The sequence below is a fragment of the Rhinopithecus roxellana genome, chromosome 8 (genome assembly GCF_007565055.1).
Source record: "Rhinopithecus roxellana isolate Shanxi Qingling chromosome 8, ASM756505v1, whole genome shotgun sequence".
NCBI classification, from domain to species: Eukaryota; Metazoa; Chordata; class Mammalia; order Primates; family Cercopithecidae; genus Rhinopithecus; species Rhinopithecus roxellana.
Window position 1 is genome coordinate 4,763,551 of NC_044556.1, and position 19,535 is coordinate 4,783,085.

Consider the following 19,535-nt stretch of genomic DNA (forward strand, 5'->3'; position numbering starts at 1 on the left):
ATTGTCTGGCTTCCCAGCTTGGGGATACGTTTGACCTCCTGAAAGGGGGTCTGCTTGTGAACTGTCGGTGCAATAGGCTGCTTCTCTGAGCTAGTTCAAAGTTTTTGCTTTTCTTCTCTTTTGATTCTTTAGAAAATATTGCTGCCATATAATTCCAGTTTTTCCACATACTTAACAATTTTATTTTGTTGTCGTGTTTTTATCTTCTGGGCTGAAAATGAGTAGATTGTGAGATAAGGTGAGGGAACGGCTTGACCACGTCGCCAACAGCCTCATCCCAAATTCCTGATCCCTGGAGGACATCAGGCCCTCCCTCCTGCTCCAGGGTGGCCTGTGTGCCGTGGGATCCCCTCCTGCTCCGAGGTCCGGGAATGGCCCCACTGGACACGGAGCCTCGAATTCCCTGCACACACTTGTGAATCCCTGTCCAGGAGAAAAAAGCAGGAAGAACCCACTGAGTACAATCAGGAAATTCTAAAATGCAAACGTCACTTCGGGAGGGGTCAGGTCACTGCGTTGGGAGGAAGCCCGCCTTGCCAAGGGCAGTGTCTGGAACCTGTTCATCCGGCTCCACTCAGCACTGTGAGATCGCTTCTTCTGTCAATCAGTCACCAAGGGGCGGGATCTGGAGCACTATCCAATCAGGGCCGAGGGGGCGGGGGGTGTGAGAACTGTCAATCAGGCACGCTGCAGGGAGGAGGGTGCGACGTTCAAAGAGCCCGCGGAGTCTTTTCCACGCCCCTGCGCTCTGAGTCCTGGGTCTGTCGCTGAGAGAGAGACGCCCTGAAGGTCTGTGTCAGCGTCTGTCGCGCCGGGACCCACACTGGACGCTAGCTTATAGGGAGGACACTTGGACACCTGGACACCAAGAAGCCGGGAAATGGTGAGTGTGCGGGGCCCGGCGTCCCGAGGCAAAGAAGGGGCAGGTTGGAACTGGCCGGAACCGACCGTGAGGGGACCCGGGCCTCGTCGTGGGCGACTCCGGGGTCTGCAAACCAGAGTGCCCCTGGCGCAGCTCGGCCCTTGGTCCCCTCGGCCGCAAGATGGGGCTGGGGCGGCAGCCGGGACCCCGGGCGTCCTGTCCGGTCCCTGCGCGGCCACTGCGGCCCCGGCCCCGGCGCCCTCTCTGGGCAGCTCCGCGCCCGCAGCTCCGCGTCTGCCCAGATTGTGCGGCTGTAACCGGCACAGGTTCGCGGCCCGAGTCACTGCACCGAGACGCCGAAGGCTACATCAGAAAGTTTAATAGGGGGAGAGGGGAGGAAACCCCAGATCCGCGTCCCTGAGAGGTTCGGGGATGGGGTGTTTGGGGGTGTGGACAGGGGCGGCTGGGGTGTGGGGTCGCTGGTTGGTGGGGAAGTGAGGGGTGACTCCTGGGACTGGAGGTGAAGAAACCTTATTCTCCTGCTGAGTGGGCTCCCTCGTGGGGTCTTCAGCCTGCTTGGCGCCAGCCTTTCCGCTGCAATTCAGGATCCGAGAAAGAACTCAGGCGACTCTTGAGCAACTCTCAGAGATCTTATCCCAGGCACAGTGGGGAAGCCGGCGGTCAGCGTCTGCTGTGACCTGACTCTCAGGGAGGCGGCCCCGTGAGGCAGCGGGGCTGAGAGCACCTGGTTAATATCTAACTGCAATCTCGCCTCCAGCCTGGCTCGCAGTTCCTGTGAACCCGGTAAGGAGGCTGCACGGTGACAACGGAGGGTCACCAGGCAGAATCCAGACTCGTGTGTGTGAGCTTTGTGCTTGGGAAGAGGAGCTGTGGTCTGTGGATTCCTCGGTCCCTTTTTTCTTCCCAAGGGTGACCGGTTCCCCTCCGAGTCTTCCACAGATGTGGGCAGCAGGGTCTCAAATCCACCACCCTGTCCCCCATCCTAACTCCTCCTAGGGCTGGCAGCAAATCCCTTCGTTTCAGAGCCTTCCCCAGCTAACTTTCTCTAAATTCACAGCAACTTTATGAACTCTTTGTCCCTTAGGCAATATTTCAAACAGAGGCATTATTTTAATTGTCACTTTCTTTTCACATAGCAAGTATGGCTCTTTAAGATTTGTTTTGGGTTTGTGAACATTTCACATGTGAGGAAGCAAAGAATGACCTCTTGACTCCAGTGCAAAAAAAAAAAAAAAAAGTGTATGTGTGACTGTCCTTTATCTTGTCTACATAGAGATACCCGAATATTTTCAGTTGAGGTTCCTCTTTGCAAATGGCATAGGGTGATCTGTCCTCAGCCCAGTCTCTGTGGTGTCCTGGTCCTGGGTTACAGAACTGTTTGGTGCTGCTCCAAGATGCTCATAGCTGCTAAGTCTTTGGTAGTGTCTAGTGAATATCAGCTTTGAGTAACTTCTCCCAGAGGACAGCCTGAGGTGGGGGGTGGGACCTTATAGGGGAGCGGCCGGATGCCTTGGGGTGGGAGGAGTTCCCTGGTATACTGTTCCTCAAAAAGCGAAGCCCTTAACACATTCAGTTTTTCTTCCCCAACCCCAGTTTCCATTCCTTGGGGACACGTGGCTGGTGAGCCAGCTGGTTGGCGGTATTGAGGGAGCTTCTCCTGGGAGGGTAATTACTCAGCAGTTCATGGGGGTGGAAGATGTCCCAAGTGATAGGAGGACCTGACCTGACACTTGAGTCAGATTTGTCTGTGTTCCAGTCAGCCCCTCCCTGCATTTGTAATCTTGAAAAGATTTGTTCACTCATTTCAGCTTCAGCTTTTTATTAACTGCTAAATGCATTTTATCATTAGAGCTCAATAAAGAAGGTAAAGTATGTTCAAAACGGCAAGAACAAGTTGGGTTTCAGAAAACTAATTACATATTTAGTCCTATATTTTATTTCTTTTTTAAACTTTTATTTACTTTTTTTTTGAGACGGAGTCTCACTCTGTTGCCCAGGCTGGAGTGCAGTGGCGCGATCTCTGCTCACTGCAGCCTCAACCTCCTGGGTTCAAGCAATCCTCCCACCTTGGCTTCCTGAGTAGCTAGGATTACAGACGTACGCTACCACACCCAGCTAATTTTTTGAATATTTTTAGTAGAGACAGAGTTTCACCATGTTGGCCAGGCTGGTCTCGAACTCCTGACCTCAAGTGTTCCACCTGCCTTGGCGTCCCAAAGTGCTGGGATTACAGCAGTGAGCCACCACGCCTGGCCTCAGGTCTGTTTTTTTATTGGATGATTTCAAATGGAATTTCAGGGCCTAGCATTGAAAAGAAATTGGGAAAAACTCTTTTCCTTTATGACTGCAGAAAAATGAATACATTTTTGCAAGGAAGTGTGGTGGATATATTGATGAATTATAAAGATTTACCAAAATGTTAGTTCCTGTCCTTTGTAGAGTGGAGAATCTGAGACAGTGGATAACTCTATTCTGTTCCTGTTATGTGGACTTGACAGATTAATGCTAAATCCTGTGGGACAGGACTTTCCAACAGCTAAAGAACTCAAATCTCATTATTCATTTATTAAATGATTTATTATTATGGAAAATGATAAATTAATGACATTTGTTTTCTGAAATGGATAGATACTTGTGCTTTTTCTATTGAGCTATAAAATATAGATGCATTGTGGTTTTCTTCCCTCCTATAAATATAAACGCTGGATTGGAGTGATTTTGCTGAACTCATCACACATGGGTATGTTTTTTTTTAAATACCGGTGTAAGGCAGGTAAGGGTAAGTGAGTAGCCTTGACTGGGGTGGAGAAGCCTGAGTCCACTGACTCTGAGCTAAGGTCAATCTGGAGCCTGCAAAGGGAGGTCATTGAAGACCCAGTTGAGTTGGTTCTTCCTGGGGAACCTCCCTGGCAGGTGTCCCAACCTGTTCATTCCAAACATGGGAGGAGCCCTTTATACTGAGAGAAGCTACAAAGCACTGGAAAATTGGAGATCCACAGGCAGAGACATTTGGGGTGATGCCCTGTCTGAGGTAGTCTTTGTTACTGTTATGGGGATGTTGCTAGACATTCTCAAGTAAAATGAATCTGGATTTGGGCAAGAAGTGACTTCATTCTAAAAGCATATTGCAAAAGGAGAAAACTACCAACTATAAGATCTGCAAGGATCTCAAAGCTTAGGCAGAAAATTGCTTTCCTTTTTCTTTTTTGAGACGGGATCTTGCTCTGTTACCCAGGCTGGGTGCAGTGGTGCGATCTCAGTTCACTGCAACCTCCACCTCCCAGGTTCAAGTGATTCTCCTGCCTCAGCCTCCTGAGTAGCGAGGATTACAGGTGCCCACCACCGTGCCCAGCTAATTTTTGTATTTTTAGTAGAGATGGGGCTTCACCGTGTTAGCCAGGATGGTCTCAATCTTCTGACCTCAAGTGATCAGCCCGCCTCAGCCTCCCAAAGTGGTGGGATTACAGGCGTGAGCCCCCACACACAGCCAGAAAAGTTGCTTTTCAAAGTGAAGAGCAAACAATGTTAGAAAGAAGGTAGGAGAGAGAGCAGGATGGAAGATGAAATCAGATCCTACATCAGAGAATGTTTCACCTTGACTTCAGTCAGTTCCTAGGAGAGGTTAAAAAGGAGGGATTGTGGCCGGGCACATGGCTCACACCTGTAATCCCAACACTTTGGGAGGCCAAGGCGGGTGGATCACCTGAAGTCGGGAGTTCGAGACCAGCCTGGCCAACTTGGCACAACCCCGTCTCTCCAGCCTGGGTGACAGAGCAAGACTCCATCTCAAAATAAATAAATAAATTGATTAACTAAAAAGAGGAATTGTGTGCCGGCTCAGACTAAGTCCAGCAGGGAGAGAAACTTAAGGAAGGTTTGCTCTACATTAATTTTGTGCAGGCTGTTTAGTGAAGACAAAATTGTTCGGCTAATCATTTCTGAGGCAAAAGTGGGAATTTGGTGGGGTTTTTGTCTGGTCTTGTTATAGGTTAAAAGGGGGACATAGTCGAAGCAATGCAGAGGGTGTTACATTGCATTCAGCTGCTTATTCAGAACACACAGGACTTAGGTGGTAGAAGGCTGAGGTGATTTCTTTTCTTTTCTTTTCTTTTCTTTTTATTTTTTGAGGCAGAGTCTCACTCTGTTTCCCAGGCTAGAGTGCAGTGGCATGATCTCAGCTCACTGCAACCTCCACCTTGCCTCCCAGGCTCAAGCAATCCTCCCATCTCAGCCTGAGTAGCTGGAACTACAGGCATGCGCCATGAGGCCCAGCTAATTTTTGTATTTTTCATAGAGATGGGGTTTCGCCGTATTGCCCAGGCTGGTCTTAAACTCGTGGGCTCAAGTGATCCAGCTGCCTCGGCCTCCCAAAGTACTGAGATAACAGGTGTGAGCCACCTAACCTGGTCTGAGGTGATTTATTTAATTCTAGCTATTAACCGAGATTACAGAGCTGGGGTTAAATTCAACATTATTAGAAGTCTGGTTTTACATTCACTGTGTTTGTTTAATCAGAGTATTGTATAAATTTAAAAAGTCTGTTGGGGCTGACTTAGAGAAAGACTCCTTTTGGTTCTGCCTGCTGGATGACGAGTTTATGAATCTGAGAGTTTATTTGGGTCTGTGATATAATTTTTAAAAATATTTGATCTTTTTTTATTTTTGAGACAGAGTCTTGCTCTGCCATCTAGGCTGGAGTGCAGTGGCATGATCTCAGCTCACTGCAACCTCCGTCTCCTGGGCTCAAACAATCTTCCTGCCTCAACCCCCCAAGTAGCTGGGACTACAAGCGTGCACCACCATGCCCAGCTAATTTTTGTATTTTTTGTAGAGACAGGGTTTTGCCATGTTGCCCAGGCTGGTCTTGAACTCCCAACCTCAGGTGATTCTCCTACCTTGGCCTCCCAAAGTGCTGAGAATACAGGTGTGAGTCACCATGCCCAGCCTAAAAAAATTTGGTAGTTGTTTCTTTTTTTCTTTTCTTTTTTTTTGAGATGGAGTCTCACTCTCTCTCCAGGCTGGAGTGCAGTGGCGCAATCTCGGCTCACTGCAACCTCCGCCTCCCGGATTCAAGCGATCCTCCTGCCTCAGCCTCCCAAGTAGCTGGGACTACAGGCATGCACCACCATGCCTGGCTAATTTTGCCTTTTTTGTAGAGGTGGGGTTTCTCCATGTTGGCCAGGCTGGTCTCGAACTCCTGACCTCAGGTGATCCACCTGCCTTGGCCTCCCAAAATGCTGGGATTGCAGGCGTGAGCCACTGTGCCCAGCCTTTAGCCAATTATTGAACTGGAGGATGGTGCTGTTGTATTTATACACAGTTGGTTAAAAGGTTAGTTCCTGGGGCTTATAAATGACATCTGCAGTGGGGGCCTGTTGTGAGACTGAACCCTCTAGTAAGAAACTTAAGGGATCTGTGTTAATTCTGGGTAGGGTAAGAATTGAATTATCGGACACCCAGTTGTTGCTGGAGAATTGGTTGGTGTTCAGCGAACAGCACACCTTTGTTATAAGTCAGAGCCACCACAGGTCAAAGCCTTAAACTGACTGTCTATTATTCATTATATGTTTATACATGTATGAATCCAGATGCATAGTTTTCTTTCTTCTGAGTTTTCAGTTAATTAATATTACACTTAATATTCCATTAATATGATGCTGAAAAGGTTTTTTTTGTTTTTTTGAGATGGAGTTTTGCTCTTGTTGTTGCCCAGGCTGAAGTGCAATGGTGCAATCTCGGCTCATGGCAACCTCTGCCTCCCGGGTTCAAGTGATTCTCCTGCCTCAGCCTCCTGAGAAACTGGGATTACAGGCATGCACCACCACACCTGGCTAATTTTGTATTTTTAGTAGAGACAGGGTTTCTCCATGTTTGTCAGGCTGGTCTCGAACTCCCGACCTCAGGTGATCCGCCTGCCTCAGCCTTCCAAAATGCTGGGATTGCAGAGTGAGCCACCACGCCTGGCCGGTTTTTTTTTAGTTTCTTTGCCTCAGTCTGCTTGATACATGCTGCTGCCTGAGGCGTGGGTCACCCACTTCACTCTCATATTCCACAGCTCATAGGATTTGAATTGTTTCATTTTTGTTGGACTTTGTTGACAATGTCATCTTTGTTTTTGTCCCCAAATGATAACACTTTATAAATTTTGTACATATGGGGGGAAATGTGCTGGGTTGTAGATTATGGATAAATTTAAATGTACTAGGAAAACCTGTTGGCATGTATGGATTAACTGGCAGACCATGTGTGCATGTGTGTTTATTCCTTACAAATGTTTATCTCCATGTGATTATATGTTGCTTTTACTGATTAGCATTGGTGCTGAGCATTTTTTCTATATGGTCTTTCATCTTCTGTGAAATAATTTTCAGCCATTTTCTCATTAATTAATTAATTAATTTTTAAGTCAGGGTCTTGCACTGTCACCCAGGCTGGAATGCAGTTCCAGGATCATGGCTCACTGGAGCCTCAGATTCCCGGGCTCAAACAATCCTCCTGCCTTAGTCTCCTATGTAGCTGGAACGGCAGGCACATGCTACCATCCCTGGCTAATTTTTAAATTTTTTTGTAGAGATGAGGTTTTGCCATGTTGCCTAGGCTGGTCTCAAACTCAAGCAGTCCTCCTGTCCCAACCTCCCAGAGTGTAGGGATGACAGGCGTAAGTCACACACAACTCTTCTTAATTTTCAGAGTTGAATTTCTCGGTTCCTTCCTTTAGGACCTACTTACATAAGAAAACGGCCGGGTGTGGTGGCTCACGCCTGTAATCCCAGCACTTTGGGAGGCTGAGGCGGGTGGATCACCTGAGGTCGGGAGTTCAAGACCACCCTGACCAACATGGTGAGACCCTGTCTCTACTAAAAATACAAAATTAGCTGGGCAGGGTGACACAGGCCTGTAATCCCAGCTACTTGGGAGGCTGAGGCAGAAGAATCACTTGAACCCAGGAGACAGAGGTTGCAGTGAGCTGAGATCACGCCATTGCACTCCAACCTGGGCAACAAGAGTGAAACTCTGTCTCAAAAAAAAAAAAGATTCTTTACTCAGGGACAAGATGTAAGCCCTAAATCATAAGACCTCCCCAAACAGGTTAATTTCCAAACGTAACCTGTAGGATAGTACTTCTTTATCTGGCCAGGTGACCTAATTGTTTTTCCTGGTAGACACCTTATGGCCCATTGTCTGACCTGTTTTTATTTTATTATTACCAAGGTAGCCACTGCCAAAATAATCTTACAAAGAAAGCCCTGACTGGGTAGAAATTAGATTCAGGTATATTGGTCAGGTAAGACACAGAGAAAGCAACTCAACAAAATGCAAGAAATAACAGGAACTATATATTACTTAGAGATCCCAGAAAGAAGAGGTTAGCAAGCATTGAATGCCAGTAGGTACTGGGAAGCCATCTAGGGCATGTGTATTTTGCCACGTGGTTTTATAAATTTTGCCTTATGTATTTTGATGATTTGTTTTATAAGCATAGATATTAAGGATTATTATGTCTTCTTGTAGAATTGACTTCTTTATCTTTATGAAATCTCTTCATCCCTTGTATCTTTCCTTGACCTAAAACGTGATTTATCTGAATTTAAAATAGCTATTCCATATTTCTTTTGATTAGGACAAGAATGGCATATATTGCTCCATACCTTTATATTTCATGTATGTGTGTCTTTCAGTTTAAAATGGTTTTCATGTACACATTACTGAATCTTGTTTTATTTGTTGGGTTTTTTTAGAGACAGAGTCTTGCTGTCTTGCCCAGGCTGGAGTGCAGTGGCACAATCTCACCTTACTGCAGCCTCCGCCTCCTGGGTTCAAGTGAATCTCATGCCTCAGCCTCCCGAGTAGCTGAGATTATAGGCATGCATCACCACGCCAGGCTAATTTTTTTTGTATTTTTAGTAAAGATGGGATTTCACCACGTTGGCCAGGCTGGTCTCAAACTCCTGGCCTCAAGCAATGCACCCGCCTCAGCATTCCAAAATGCAGGGCTTACAGGCATGAGCCACCGTGCCGACCAGCCTTGTTTTTTTCTTTTTTTCTTTTTTTTTTTTTTTTTGAGACGGAGTCTCGCTCTGTCACCCGGGCTGGAGTGCAGTGGCCGCATCTCAGCTCACTGCAAGCTCCGCCTCCCGGGTTGACGCCATTCTCCTGCCTCAGCCTCCGGAGTAGCTGGGACTACAGGCGCCCGCCACCTCGCCCAGCTGGTTTTTTGTATTTTTTAGTAGAGACGGGGTTTCACCGTGTTCGCCAGGATGGTCTCGATCTCCTGACCTCGTGATCCGCCCGCCTCGGCCTCCCAAAGTGCTGGGATTACAGGCTTGAGCCACCGTGCCCGGCCTAGCCTTGTTTTTTTCATTCTATTCAGCCAGTCCATGTCTTTTTAACTGGTATATATAGCTAATATGCATTCAAAGTGGTATTGACATAATTGGTAATATGTATACATGTTATTGTTTTCTATTCTTATACTTGACTATTTTTTCAACTTCTTCACTTTTTCTGCTTTCATTTTAACTGAGCATTCTGTGTGATTCTTTTTTTTTTTTTTTTGAGACGGAGTTTTGCTTTTGTCACCCAGGCTGGAATACAATGGCACGATCTCGGCTCACTACAACCTCTGCCTCCCAGGTTCAAGCGATTCTCCTGCCTCAGCCTCCCAATAGCTGGGATTACAGGGATGCCACCATGCCCGGCTAATTTTTGTATTTTTAGTAGAGACGGGGTTTCACCATATTGGTCAGGCTAGTCTTGATCTCCTGACCTCGTGATCCACTTGCCTCGCCTCCCAAAGTGCTGGGATTACAGGCATGAGCCACTGCACCCGGCCATAAGTCTATTATTTCTTAAATTTTCTTAGTGAATTCCCTAGAGTTTGTAGTACACCATTTACAACTAATGGATCTTCAGTTTCAAATAATGCTATACTGGCTTTGAGAGTAGCACTGGTATTACTTACTGTTCCAAATTCCTTCCTCCCATCCAATATAACATCACTGTCATTCATTTGCCCTATTGAAACCTGTTACTGCCCAATACATTGCTAGAATTATTTCAAACAAATTTGTATCTGTTAGATCAGGTAGGTATAACAAAAATATTCCCTAATATAACTGGGTGCTTTTCAGTACCTTAATTTCTTTTTTTTTTTCCGAGATGGAGTCTCACTCTGTTGCCCAGGCTGGAGTGCAGTGGTGCGATTTCAGCTCACTGCAACTTCCGCCTACTGGGTTTTAAGCAATTCTCTCTGCCTCAGCCTCCTGAGTAACTGAGATTACAAGGAGCTCACCACCACACCCAAGCTGGAATGCAGTGGCACAATCTTGGCTCACTGCAAGCTCTGCTTCGCGGGTTCACGCCATTGTCCTGCCTCAGCCTCCTGAGTAACTGGGACTATAGGCGCCCGCTACCATACCTGGCTAATTTTGTTTTTGTATTAGGGGTTTCACCGTGTTAGCCAGGATGGTCTCGATCTCCTGACCTCGTGATCCACCCACCTCAGCTTCCCAAAGTGCTGGGATTACAGACGTGAGCCACCGCGCCTGGCCAATGTTTTTTGTATTTTTAGTAGAGACAGGGTTTCGCCATCTTGGCCAGGCTGGTTTTGAACCCTTACCTCAGGTGATCCACCCGCCTTGGGCTCCCAAAATGCTGAGATTACAGGCATGAGCCATCGTGCCTGGCCTTCAGTACCTTAATTTCTGAAGGAAATTTTATCTCCAGCTTTTCTTCCCACGATTTAGTAGGTCTGCTGTGTGTCGTCTTAACTGTAATCTGTTGTTCCAGGAGATTGCAGGCTTTTTGTGTATTTTGCAACATTTTGAAGCAGTTCTTGACACGTTTTTGACCCTGATTGGGTTCCATTACTGATGAAGTAGAAAAGAGAACCTCCTTTCAGACCTTTGGATAGTCCCCATACCGATTGGAAAATACAAAGGGAATACTTTGCAAATAAGACCTGATCTGCTGCCTCTAGAGATCCACACTGAGAAGTTGGTCTGCTGTCTTCAACATTGGCTCTGATGTGAGGAGGGATTGGGCCAAGGACAGATAAAAACTCCACGAAGCTCTTCTACAATTTTTTGCTTTCCTTTTTCTGTCTGTTTATCTCCCTGTTAATAGTATGGGATGCCAAATGTTATAGTTTCAAAATCCTTGATCTGTTTTTGGAAAGCTATAACTTTCTTGGTTAGAAGGGTTTTTTGGGGGTTTCTTTTTGTTTCTTTGTTTGTTTGTTTGTTTTTGAGACGGAGTCTTGCTCTGTCACCAGGCTGGACTGCAGTGGCGCGATCTTGGCTTATTGCAGTGTCCGCCTCCCAGGTTCAAGCAATTCTCTTGCCCCAGCCTCCTCAGTAGCTGGGATTACACGCCCGCACACCACCACACCCAGCTAAGTTTTTTGGTATTTTTAGCAGAGACAGGATTTCACCATGTTGGCCAGGATGGTCTCGATCTCCTGACCTTGTGGTCCACCCGCCTAGGCCTCCCAAAGTGCTGGGATTACAGGCGTGAGCCACTGCACCCGGCTGGTTAGAAGGTTTTTAACCTTTTCAGACATTGGTGACTTTTATTAGGTTTGGCAATATAATCTTTGTTGACTACTAAAAGTCTCTTTAGGAATTTAGGGAATATTATAGATAATCATGAGAGGTGACATTGAGTTTTTTCTTAGAATATGTGCAAGTCTTTCCCTGTCTTTCCTTCTCCTTTGTCATTATCCAATGCTAAATTTGTAATTTTTCCATTAAGATAGTGAGTTCCTTTTGTTTTTGTTTTTTGAGACAGAGTCTTGCTGTTTTCCCCAGGCTGGAGTCCAGTGGCGCGATCTCAGTTTACTGCAACCTGTCTGCAATTCTGTAATTCAAGCAATTCTGTCTGCCTCAGCCTCCCAAGTAGCTGGGATTACAGGCGCCCGCCACAATGCCTGCCTAATTTTTGTACTTTTTAGTAGAGACGGAGTTTCGCCGTCTTGGCCAGCTGGTCTTGAATTTCTGACCTCAGGTGATCCGCCCATCCGGCCTCACAAAGTGCTAGGATTACAGGTGTGAGCCACCATGCCCGGCCTGCGAGATATTTTTTAATAGTCTTTTTATCGTGCTTAACTATGTTTGGTCTAGAGGAAACCAGTTGCCAGTTTCCAAATGTTCTCTCTTAGTGTAATTGCATAGGATGGGCTGAATATCCCAATATCCCATTGCAACCAAACATGTGAAACGTTAGCTACTAGGGTCCCTCAGTAGCGATCCAGTGTTCAGAGTGTTTTCTCATAACTGTCTTAGTCTGATTTTGTTACTTATAACAGGATTACCTGAGCCTGGGTAATTTATAAATAACACTGTTTTTTATACTTCTGGAGGCTAGGAGGCCCAAGATCAAGGCTTGGCATCTGGTAAGAGCCTCCTTGCTGATGGGGACTCTGCAGAGTCCCTAGGTGGCACAGGATATTGCATGGCCAGGGGCCCAGTGTTTAGTTCAGGTCTCTTCCTCTTCTCATAAGGACACTAGGCCTGCTCCTGAGATATCCCATTTATTCATTAAGCCATTAATCTATGAATGGATTAGTACATTCCTGAGGTCCAAACCCTCAAGATCCAATCAACTCTTTTTTTTTTTTTTTTTTTGAGACAGAGTCTTGCTCTGTCACCCAGGCTGGAGTGCAGTGGCACGATCTTGGCTCACTGCAAGCTCCGCCTCCCAGGTTCACGCCATTCTCCTGCCTCAGCCTCCCGAGTAGCTGGGACTACAGGTGCCCTTTACCACACCCAGCTAATATTTTGTATTTTTAGTAGAGATGGAGTTTCACTGTATTAGCTAGGATGGTCTCAATCTCCTGACCTCCCAAAGTGCTGGGATTACAGGTGTGAGCCACCGCATCCAGTCCCAATCAACTCTTAAAGCCCCACATTTCATTATTGTCATATTGAGGATGAAGTTTCAGCATGAGTTTTGGAGAGCACAAGCATTCACACCTAGCAGTGGCTAACAGGTATTCTCTCTCTGCTGACCCTATAACAAACTTCCAGACTCTCAGAGGGGGAATAAGAGTTAAAATACATATTACATACATATATATTTTTACTTTTATTATATTTTTTGAGACAGGATCTCACTCTGTTTCTTAAGCTGGAGTATAGTGGCATGATCACGGCTCACTGCAGCGCCAGCCTCCTGGGCTTGGGTGATGCTCTCACCTCAGCATCCTGGATATCTGGGACTACAGGCATGCGCCACCACATCTTGGTATTTTTATTATTATTATTATTATTTGTAGAGACAAGGTCTCACCATGTTGCCCAGGCTGGTCTCGAACTCCTGGGCTTAAGTGATGCACCTGTCTTGGCCTCCCAAAGTGCTGGGATTACAGGCATGAGCCACTGAGTCAGACCTAGTTTTATTTTTTGTTAAGAAAAGGGCTCACAGGCCGGGCGCGGTGGCTCAAGCCTGTAATCCCAGCACTTTGGGAGGCCGAGACGGGCGGATCACAAGGTCAGGAAATCGAGACCATCCTGGCTAACCCGGTGAAACCCCGTCTCTGCTAAAAAAATACAAAAAACTAGCCGGGTGAGGTGCCGGGCGCCTGTAGTCCCAGCTACTCGGGAGGCTGAGGCAGGAGAATGGTGTGAACCCGGGAGGCGGAGCTTGCAGTGAGCGGAGATCCAGCCACTGCACTCCAGCCCGAGCGACAGAGCGAGACTCCGTCTCAAAAAAAAAAAAAAAAAGAAAAAAGAAAAGGGCTCACTATGTTACCCGTGCTGGTCCTAAACTCCTGTTCTTTTCTTTTCTTTTTTTTTTTTTTTTGAGACGGAGTCTCGCTCTGTCGCCCGGGCTGGAGTGCAGTGGCCGGATCTCAGCTCACTGCAAGCTCCGCCTCCCGGGTTCACACCATTCTCCTGCCTCAGCCTCCCGAGTAGCTGGGACTACAGGCGCCCACCACCTCGCCCGGCTAGTTTTTTGTATTTTTTTAGCAGAGACGGGGTTTCACCGGGTTAGCCAGGATGGTCTCGATTTCCTGACCTTGTGATCCGCCCGTCTCGGCCTCCCAAAGTGCTGGGATTACAGGCTTGAGCCACCGCGCCCGGTCTAAACTCCTGTTCTTAAGTGATCCTTCCACTTTGGCCTCCCAAAGTGTTGGGATTGCAGGCCTGAGTCACCATGCCTGGCCCCTATATTTTGCATAAACAGTTTAGGTACACTCAGCCTCTGCTTTAGTTACGTTGGTGGGACCCCGTTCTTAGTCCAGTGCCTAGACACCATGAAAGATCCAAATTTGCAAATGAGCCTTTGTCAGGATATGCAGTTTCAGGACTGGAAGTGGTAATTCTTCTACACAATAGGTAGTTATACGTTGTCATGACAAGAACTACACAAACCACTGTAGAAATAGACATCGGGGTGACGCAGGCAATAAGACTCACTCACTTAACTCACCAACAAGAGGCAGGTTCCTATTCGACTATTACTTTACCAAACACATTCAACTAAAGCATCACAATGGTTTTGTGGGGAAAAGTGAGTGTAGACAGAATAAGAGTGGGTTTACTATGTCATTGAATAAATGCTTGGAAACCACAGCATCATGCAAAGTTTATGCAGTGAGTATGGATTCTCAGTGCTGTCTGTCTCAACCTTCCTCCTCTGCACATGTGGGATGTTTCAGGACTCAGTGGCCTTTGAAGATGTGGCTGTGAACTTCACACAAGAGGAGTGGGCTTTGCTGGGTCCATCACAGAAGAGTCTCTACAGAAATGTCATGCAGGAAACCATTAGGAACCTGGACTGTATAGGTAAGGATGACATCATCTCTTCACTCAGTCAATTGGAGACATTTGTTTCCTGGTCATCAACCCTGTTCATGATTTGAAATATGGAAAGGGCATATGGTTGGCCCTTGAACAACACAGGGTTTAGAAGTGCCAGCCCCTCAAACAGACTTACATCCTTTCATAACTTTTTTTGTCCCCCACAACTTAACCACTAATAACCTATTGTTGACTGGCCCACTTATCGATAACATAAACATTAGATTAATCCACATATTGTATGTCACATGTATTATTTACTGTACTCTCACAATAAAGTGAGCTAGGGAAGGAAAATGTTGATGAGAATCATAAGAAGAGAAAGTGGCCGGACGCAGTGGCTCACGCCTGTAATCCCAGCACCTTGGGAGGCCGAGGCGGGTGGATTACGAGGTCAGGAGATCGAGACCATCCTGGCTAACACGGTGAAACCCCGTTTCTACTAAATTACAAAAAAAATCAGCCAGGCGTGGTGGTGGGTGCCTGTAGTCCCAGCTACTCGGGAGGCTGAGGCAGGAGAATGGCGTGAACCCGGGAGGCAGAGCTTGCAGTGAGCTGCGATTGTGCCACTGCACTCCAGCCTCAGCGACAGAGAGACTCTGTCTCAAAAAAAAAAAAGAAGAGCAACTATATTTACTATTCATTAAGTGGAAGTAGATCATCATAAAGGTTCTCACCCTTGTCTTCACATTGAGTGGGCTGAGGAAGAGGAGGGAGTGGTCTTGCCATCCCAGGGGTAGCAGAGACTGAAGAACATTCATGTATAAGTGGAGCTGTGCAGTTCAAACCCGTGTTGTTGAAGAGTCACGTGTACTTTGGTGAATGAATCATGCATGATTGCAGTACATGTAAAATCTTAAGAGTTTTTCTACAATTTTGTAAAAATTTTTATGATTTTCCTGGGTCTACCTTTTAGAAACGAAATGGGAGGACCAGAACATTGGAGATCAGTGCCAAAATCCCAGGAGAAATCTAAGGTAATTTGTGCTCACAAAAGAAAGCTATGTCCCTGTAGTGGTTCATAGAATGATAAGAAAACTTTAAAAACAAGCAGAGAAAATAAACAAGCCCAGCTTAAATTTATTCATTCTAATAATTCTTTTTCTGACCAAGCACAGTGGCTCACACATGTAATCCCAGCACTTTGGGAGGCCAAGGTGGGAGGATTACTTGAGTCTAGGAGTTTGAGATCAGCCTGGGCAACATAGTGAGATCCCCATCTCTATAAAAAAAAACTTTTCCCCAGGAACATATAGTTAAATGTGACATAGTTATTCAGTCTTTGCAAAATAGTTCCCTTGGAAGTGGAATTAAGAATCTCCATGTGGGCCAGGAGCAGTGGCTCACGCCTGTAATCCCAGCACTTTGGGGGGCTGAGGTGGGTGGATCATCCGAGGTTGGGAGTTCAAGACCAGCCTGGCCAACATGGAGAAACCCCTTCTCTACTAAAAATACAAAATTAGCCAGGCGTGGTGGCACATGCCTGTAATCCTAGTTACTTGGGAGGCTGAGGCAGGAGAATTGCTTGAACCTGGGAGGCAGAGGTTGTGGTGAGCTGAGATTGCGCCATTGCACTCCAGCCTGGGCAACAAGTGCAAAGCTCCGTTTCAAAAAAAAAAAAGAAAGAAAGAAAGAAAGAATCTCCATGTGAATATCACTGTTTTGCTAATAGCTGTCATGGGACCATCTTACACAGCACTGTCACTTCACATTCAAACGGGATGAAGCTTGTACTTTGCATGATAATGTTAAAAATGTAAATCTAGTACTTCAATACACATAAAATCACTTGTAAACAAACCTTTAGTAATGTATTTCCTATTCGTTGCAGAAGTCATACATGTGAAATTAAAGATGATAGTCAATGTGGAGAAACTTTTGGCCAGATTCCAGATAGTATTGTGAACAAGAACACTCCTCGAGGAAATCCATGTGACAGCAGTGAGTGTGGAGAAGTCGCCATGGGTCATTCATCTCTTAATTGCAACATCAGAGTTGACACTGGACACAAATCATGTGAGCATCAGGAATATGGAGAGAAGCCATATACACATAAACAACATGGGAAAACCATCAGTCATCAGCACTCCTTTCAAACACATGAAAGGCCTCCCACCGGAAAGAAGCCCTTCGATTGTAAAGAATGCGCAAAAACCTTTAGTTCTCTTGGAAACCTTCGCAGACACATGGCGGCACACCATGGAGATGGGCCTTATAAATGTAAGTTGTGTGGGAAAGCCTTTGTTTGGCCTAGTTTATTTCATTTGCACGAAAGAACGCACACTGGAGAGAAACCGTATGAATGTAAGCAGTGTTCTAAAGCCTTTCCTTTTTACAGTTCCTATCTAAGACATGAGAGAATCCACACGGGAGAGAAAGCGTATGAATGTAAACAGTGTTCCAAAGCCTTTCCTGATTACAGTACCTATCTAAGACATGAAAGAACTCACACCGGAGAGAAACCCTATAAATGTACACAATGTGGGAAAGCCTTCAGCTGTTACTATTACACTCGACTCCACGAAAGGACTCACACGGGAGAACAACCCTACGCATGTCAGCAATGTGGGAAAACGTTTTATCATCACACAAGCTTTCGAAGACACATGATAAGGCACACTGGAGATGGACCTCATAAATGTAAGATATGTGGGAAAGGCTTTGATTGTCCTAGTTCGGTTCGAAATCATGAAACGACTCACACTGGAGAGAAGCTCTATGAATGTAAGCAGTGTGGGAAAGTTTTATCTCATAGCTCGAGCTTTCGAAGTCACATGATAACACACACAGGAGATGGACCCCAGAAATGCAAGGTATGTGGGAAAGCCTTCGGTTGTCCCAGTTTATTTCAAAGACACGAAAGGACTCACACTGGAGAGAAACCCTATCAATGTAAACAATGTGGTAAAGCTTTCAGTCTTTCCGGTTCCCTTCGAAGACATGAAGCAACTCACACTGGAGTGAAACCGTATAAATGTAAATGTGGGAAAGCCTTTAGTGATCTCTCTTCCTTTCAAAATCATGAGACAACTCACACTGGAGAGAAGCCGTATGAGTGTAAGGAATGTGGGAAAGCATTCAGTTGTTTCAAATACCTTTCTCAGCATAAAAGGATCCACACAGTAGAAAAACCTTATGAGTGTAAAACATGTAGGAAAGCCTTCAGTCATTTCAGTAACTTAAAAGTCCACGAAAGGATTCACTCTGGAGAGAAACCGTATGAATGTAAGGAATGTGGGAAAGCATTTTCTTGGCTCACTTGCCTTCTAAGACATGAAAGAATTCACACTGGAGAGAAACCCTATGAATGTCTCCAATGTGGTAAAGCCTTCACTCGTTCCCGTTTCCTTCGAGGACATGAAAAAACTCACACTGGAGAGAAGCTGTATGAATGTAAGGAATGTGGGAAAGCACTGAGTTCTCTCCGTTCCTTGCATAGACATAAAAGGACTCACTGGAAAGATACTCTGTAAATGTATGGAATGTGGGAAAACATTCAGTACTTTTATTTAATTTCAGAAACTTGAAAGAACTCACTTTGGAGATAGACCCTATGAATGTAAACACGGGATAAAGCCTTAAGCAGTTTCAATTTTTTAAATACAGTTATCCCCCAATATATTGCAGGGGATTGGTTCCAGCACCCCCTAAATCCACAGATGCCAAGTCCTTTGTTATATGGCATATTTGCATGTAACCTATGCACATCCTCCTGTATACTGTGTAAGTCATCTCTAGATTACTTTTAATACCTCATGCGTTGTAAAAGCTATGTAAATAGTTGTTTGATTGTATTGTTTAGAGAATCATGACAAGAAAAATAGTCTCCACGTGTTCAATGCAGACACAACCATTGCAGGCCCACCTACAGAGTATATGTCACCCAGAACATTAAAATTTCTTTGTTTTAACATTCACAGATTGCTTTTGTTTTGTGACCTGAACGAGCATGTTAACACTCATCAAAATCCTGCCTCTCTCTTGATAACCCAAGTATAATGATGATGATGATGATGATTGCTGGATGGTGCCTAACACTGTCACGTGTTGTAGCATTGTAGGTAAGCAGTGAGACACCAGGCTAAGTTGAATCTTGACAGAATGTCAGGATGATCATCAGTGTTGAAAGAACTAGGTTCTGATGCAGATGTTGACTTGTTGGAGGAGGTCAAATAATACTACTGTCAAGATCTGTTCAGCTTCAGTGCTGCAGATCCTTAACCATGGACGGTTCTGTGTTTACGTTTGCAGGTGCTTAGTGAGAAGTGTAGGAAGCTAGTTTGTCTTTTCTTTTTTTTTTTTTGAGTCATCAAAAAAATCTTGCACTGTTTGTTGGCATGTTATTCCGTGGGTGACATGGAGGCTTAGTTCCATCAAAGGATCTTACTTGAGGATGATGAACTTTCTTAATACTTTTGCCTATTGAAAAACTGCACATGTTTCAAGTGTCCAAATCTGTGGTCCTACCTCTTTTAAGTCATCGTTATCATCATCAGTCTATACAGCATTTCAGCACATCTTTGAGTTCCTTGTTGTAAGAATTTATGCTCTTCTCTGTGTTCCTCAACATCGTCTTCAGTCCTGTCAGAGATAGCCTTTCTTACCAACTTCCCTTGCAATATTTAAGATATTCTTGGCCAGGCGCGATGGCTCATGCCTGTAATCCCAACACTTTGGGAGGCCAAGGAGGGTGGGTCACCTGAGGTCAGGAGTTCGAGACCAGCCTGAGCAATATGATGAAACCCTGTCTTTACTAAAAATACAAAAATTAGCCAGGTGTGGTGGCATGCACCTGTAATCTCAGCCACTCAGGAGGCTGAGACAGGAGAATCACTTGAACCCAGGAGATG

At 45.6% G+C, this 19,535-nt stretch overlaps 1 protein-coding gene across 1 annotated transcript; it reads left to right on the plus strand.

Annotated features, from left to right (window-relative positions):
- The first annotated feature begins 676 nt into the window (after positions 1-676).
- Positions 677-18,602, plus strand: ZNF823 (zinc finger protein 823). Its single transcript, XM_030937130.1, has 4 exons — positions 677-883; positions 14,544-14,670; positions 15,602-15,662; positions 16,517-18,602. The coding sequence occupies exons 1-4, from the start codon at positions 881-883 to the stop codon at positions 18,156-18,158; spliced, it is 1,833 nt and encodes a 610-aa protein (XP_030792990.1). The 5' UTR covers positions 677-880; the 3' UTR covers positions 18,159-18,602.
- The last annotated feature ends 933 nt before the right edge of the window (positions 18,603-19,535 follow it).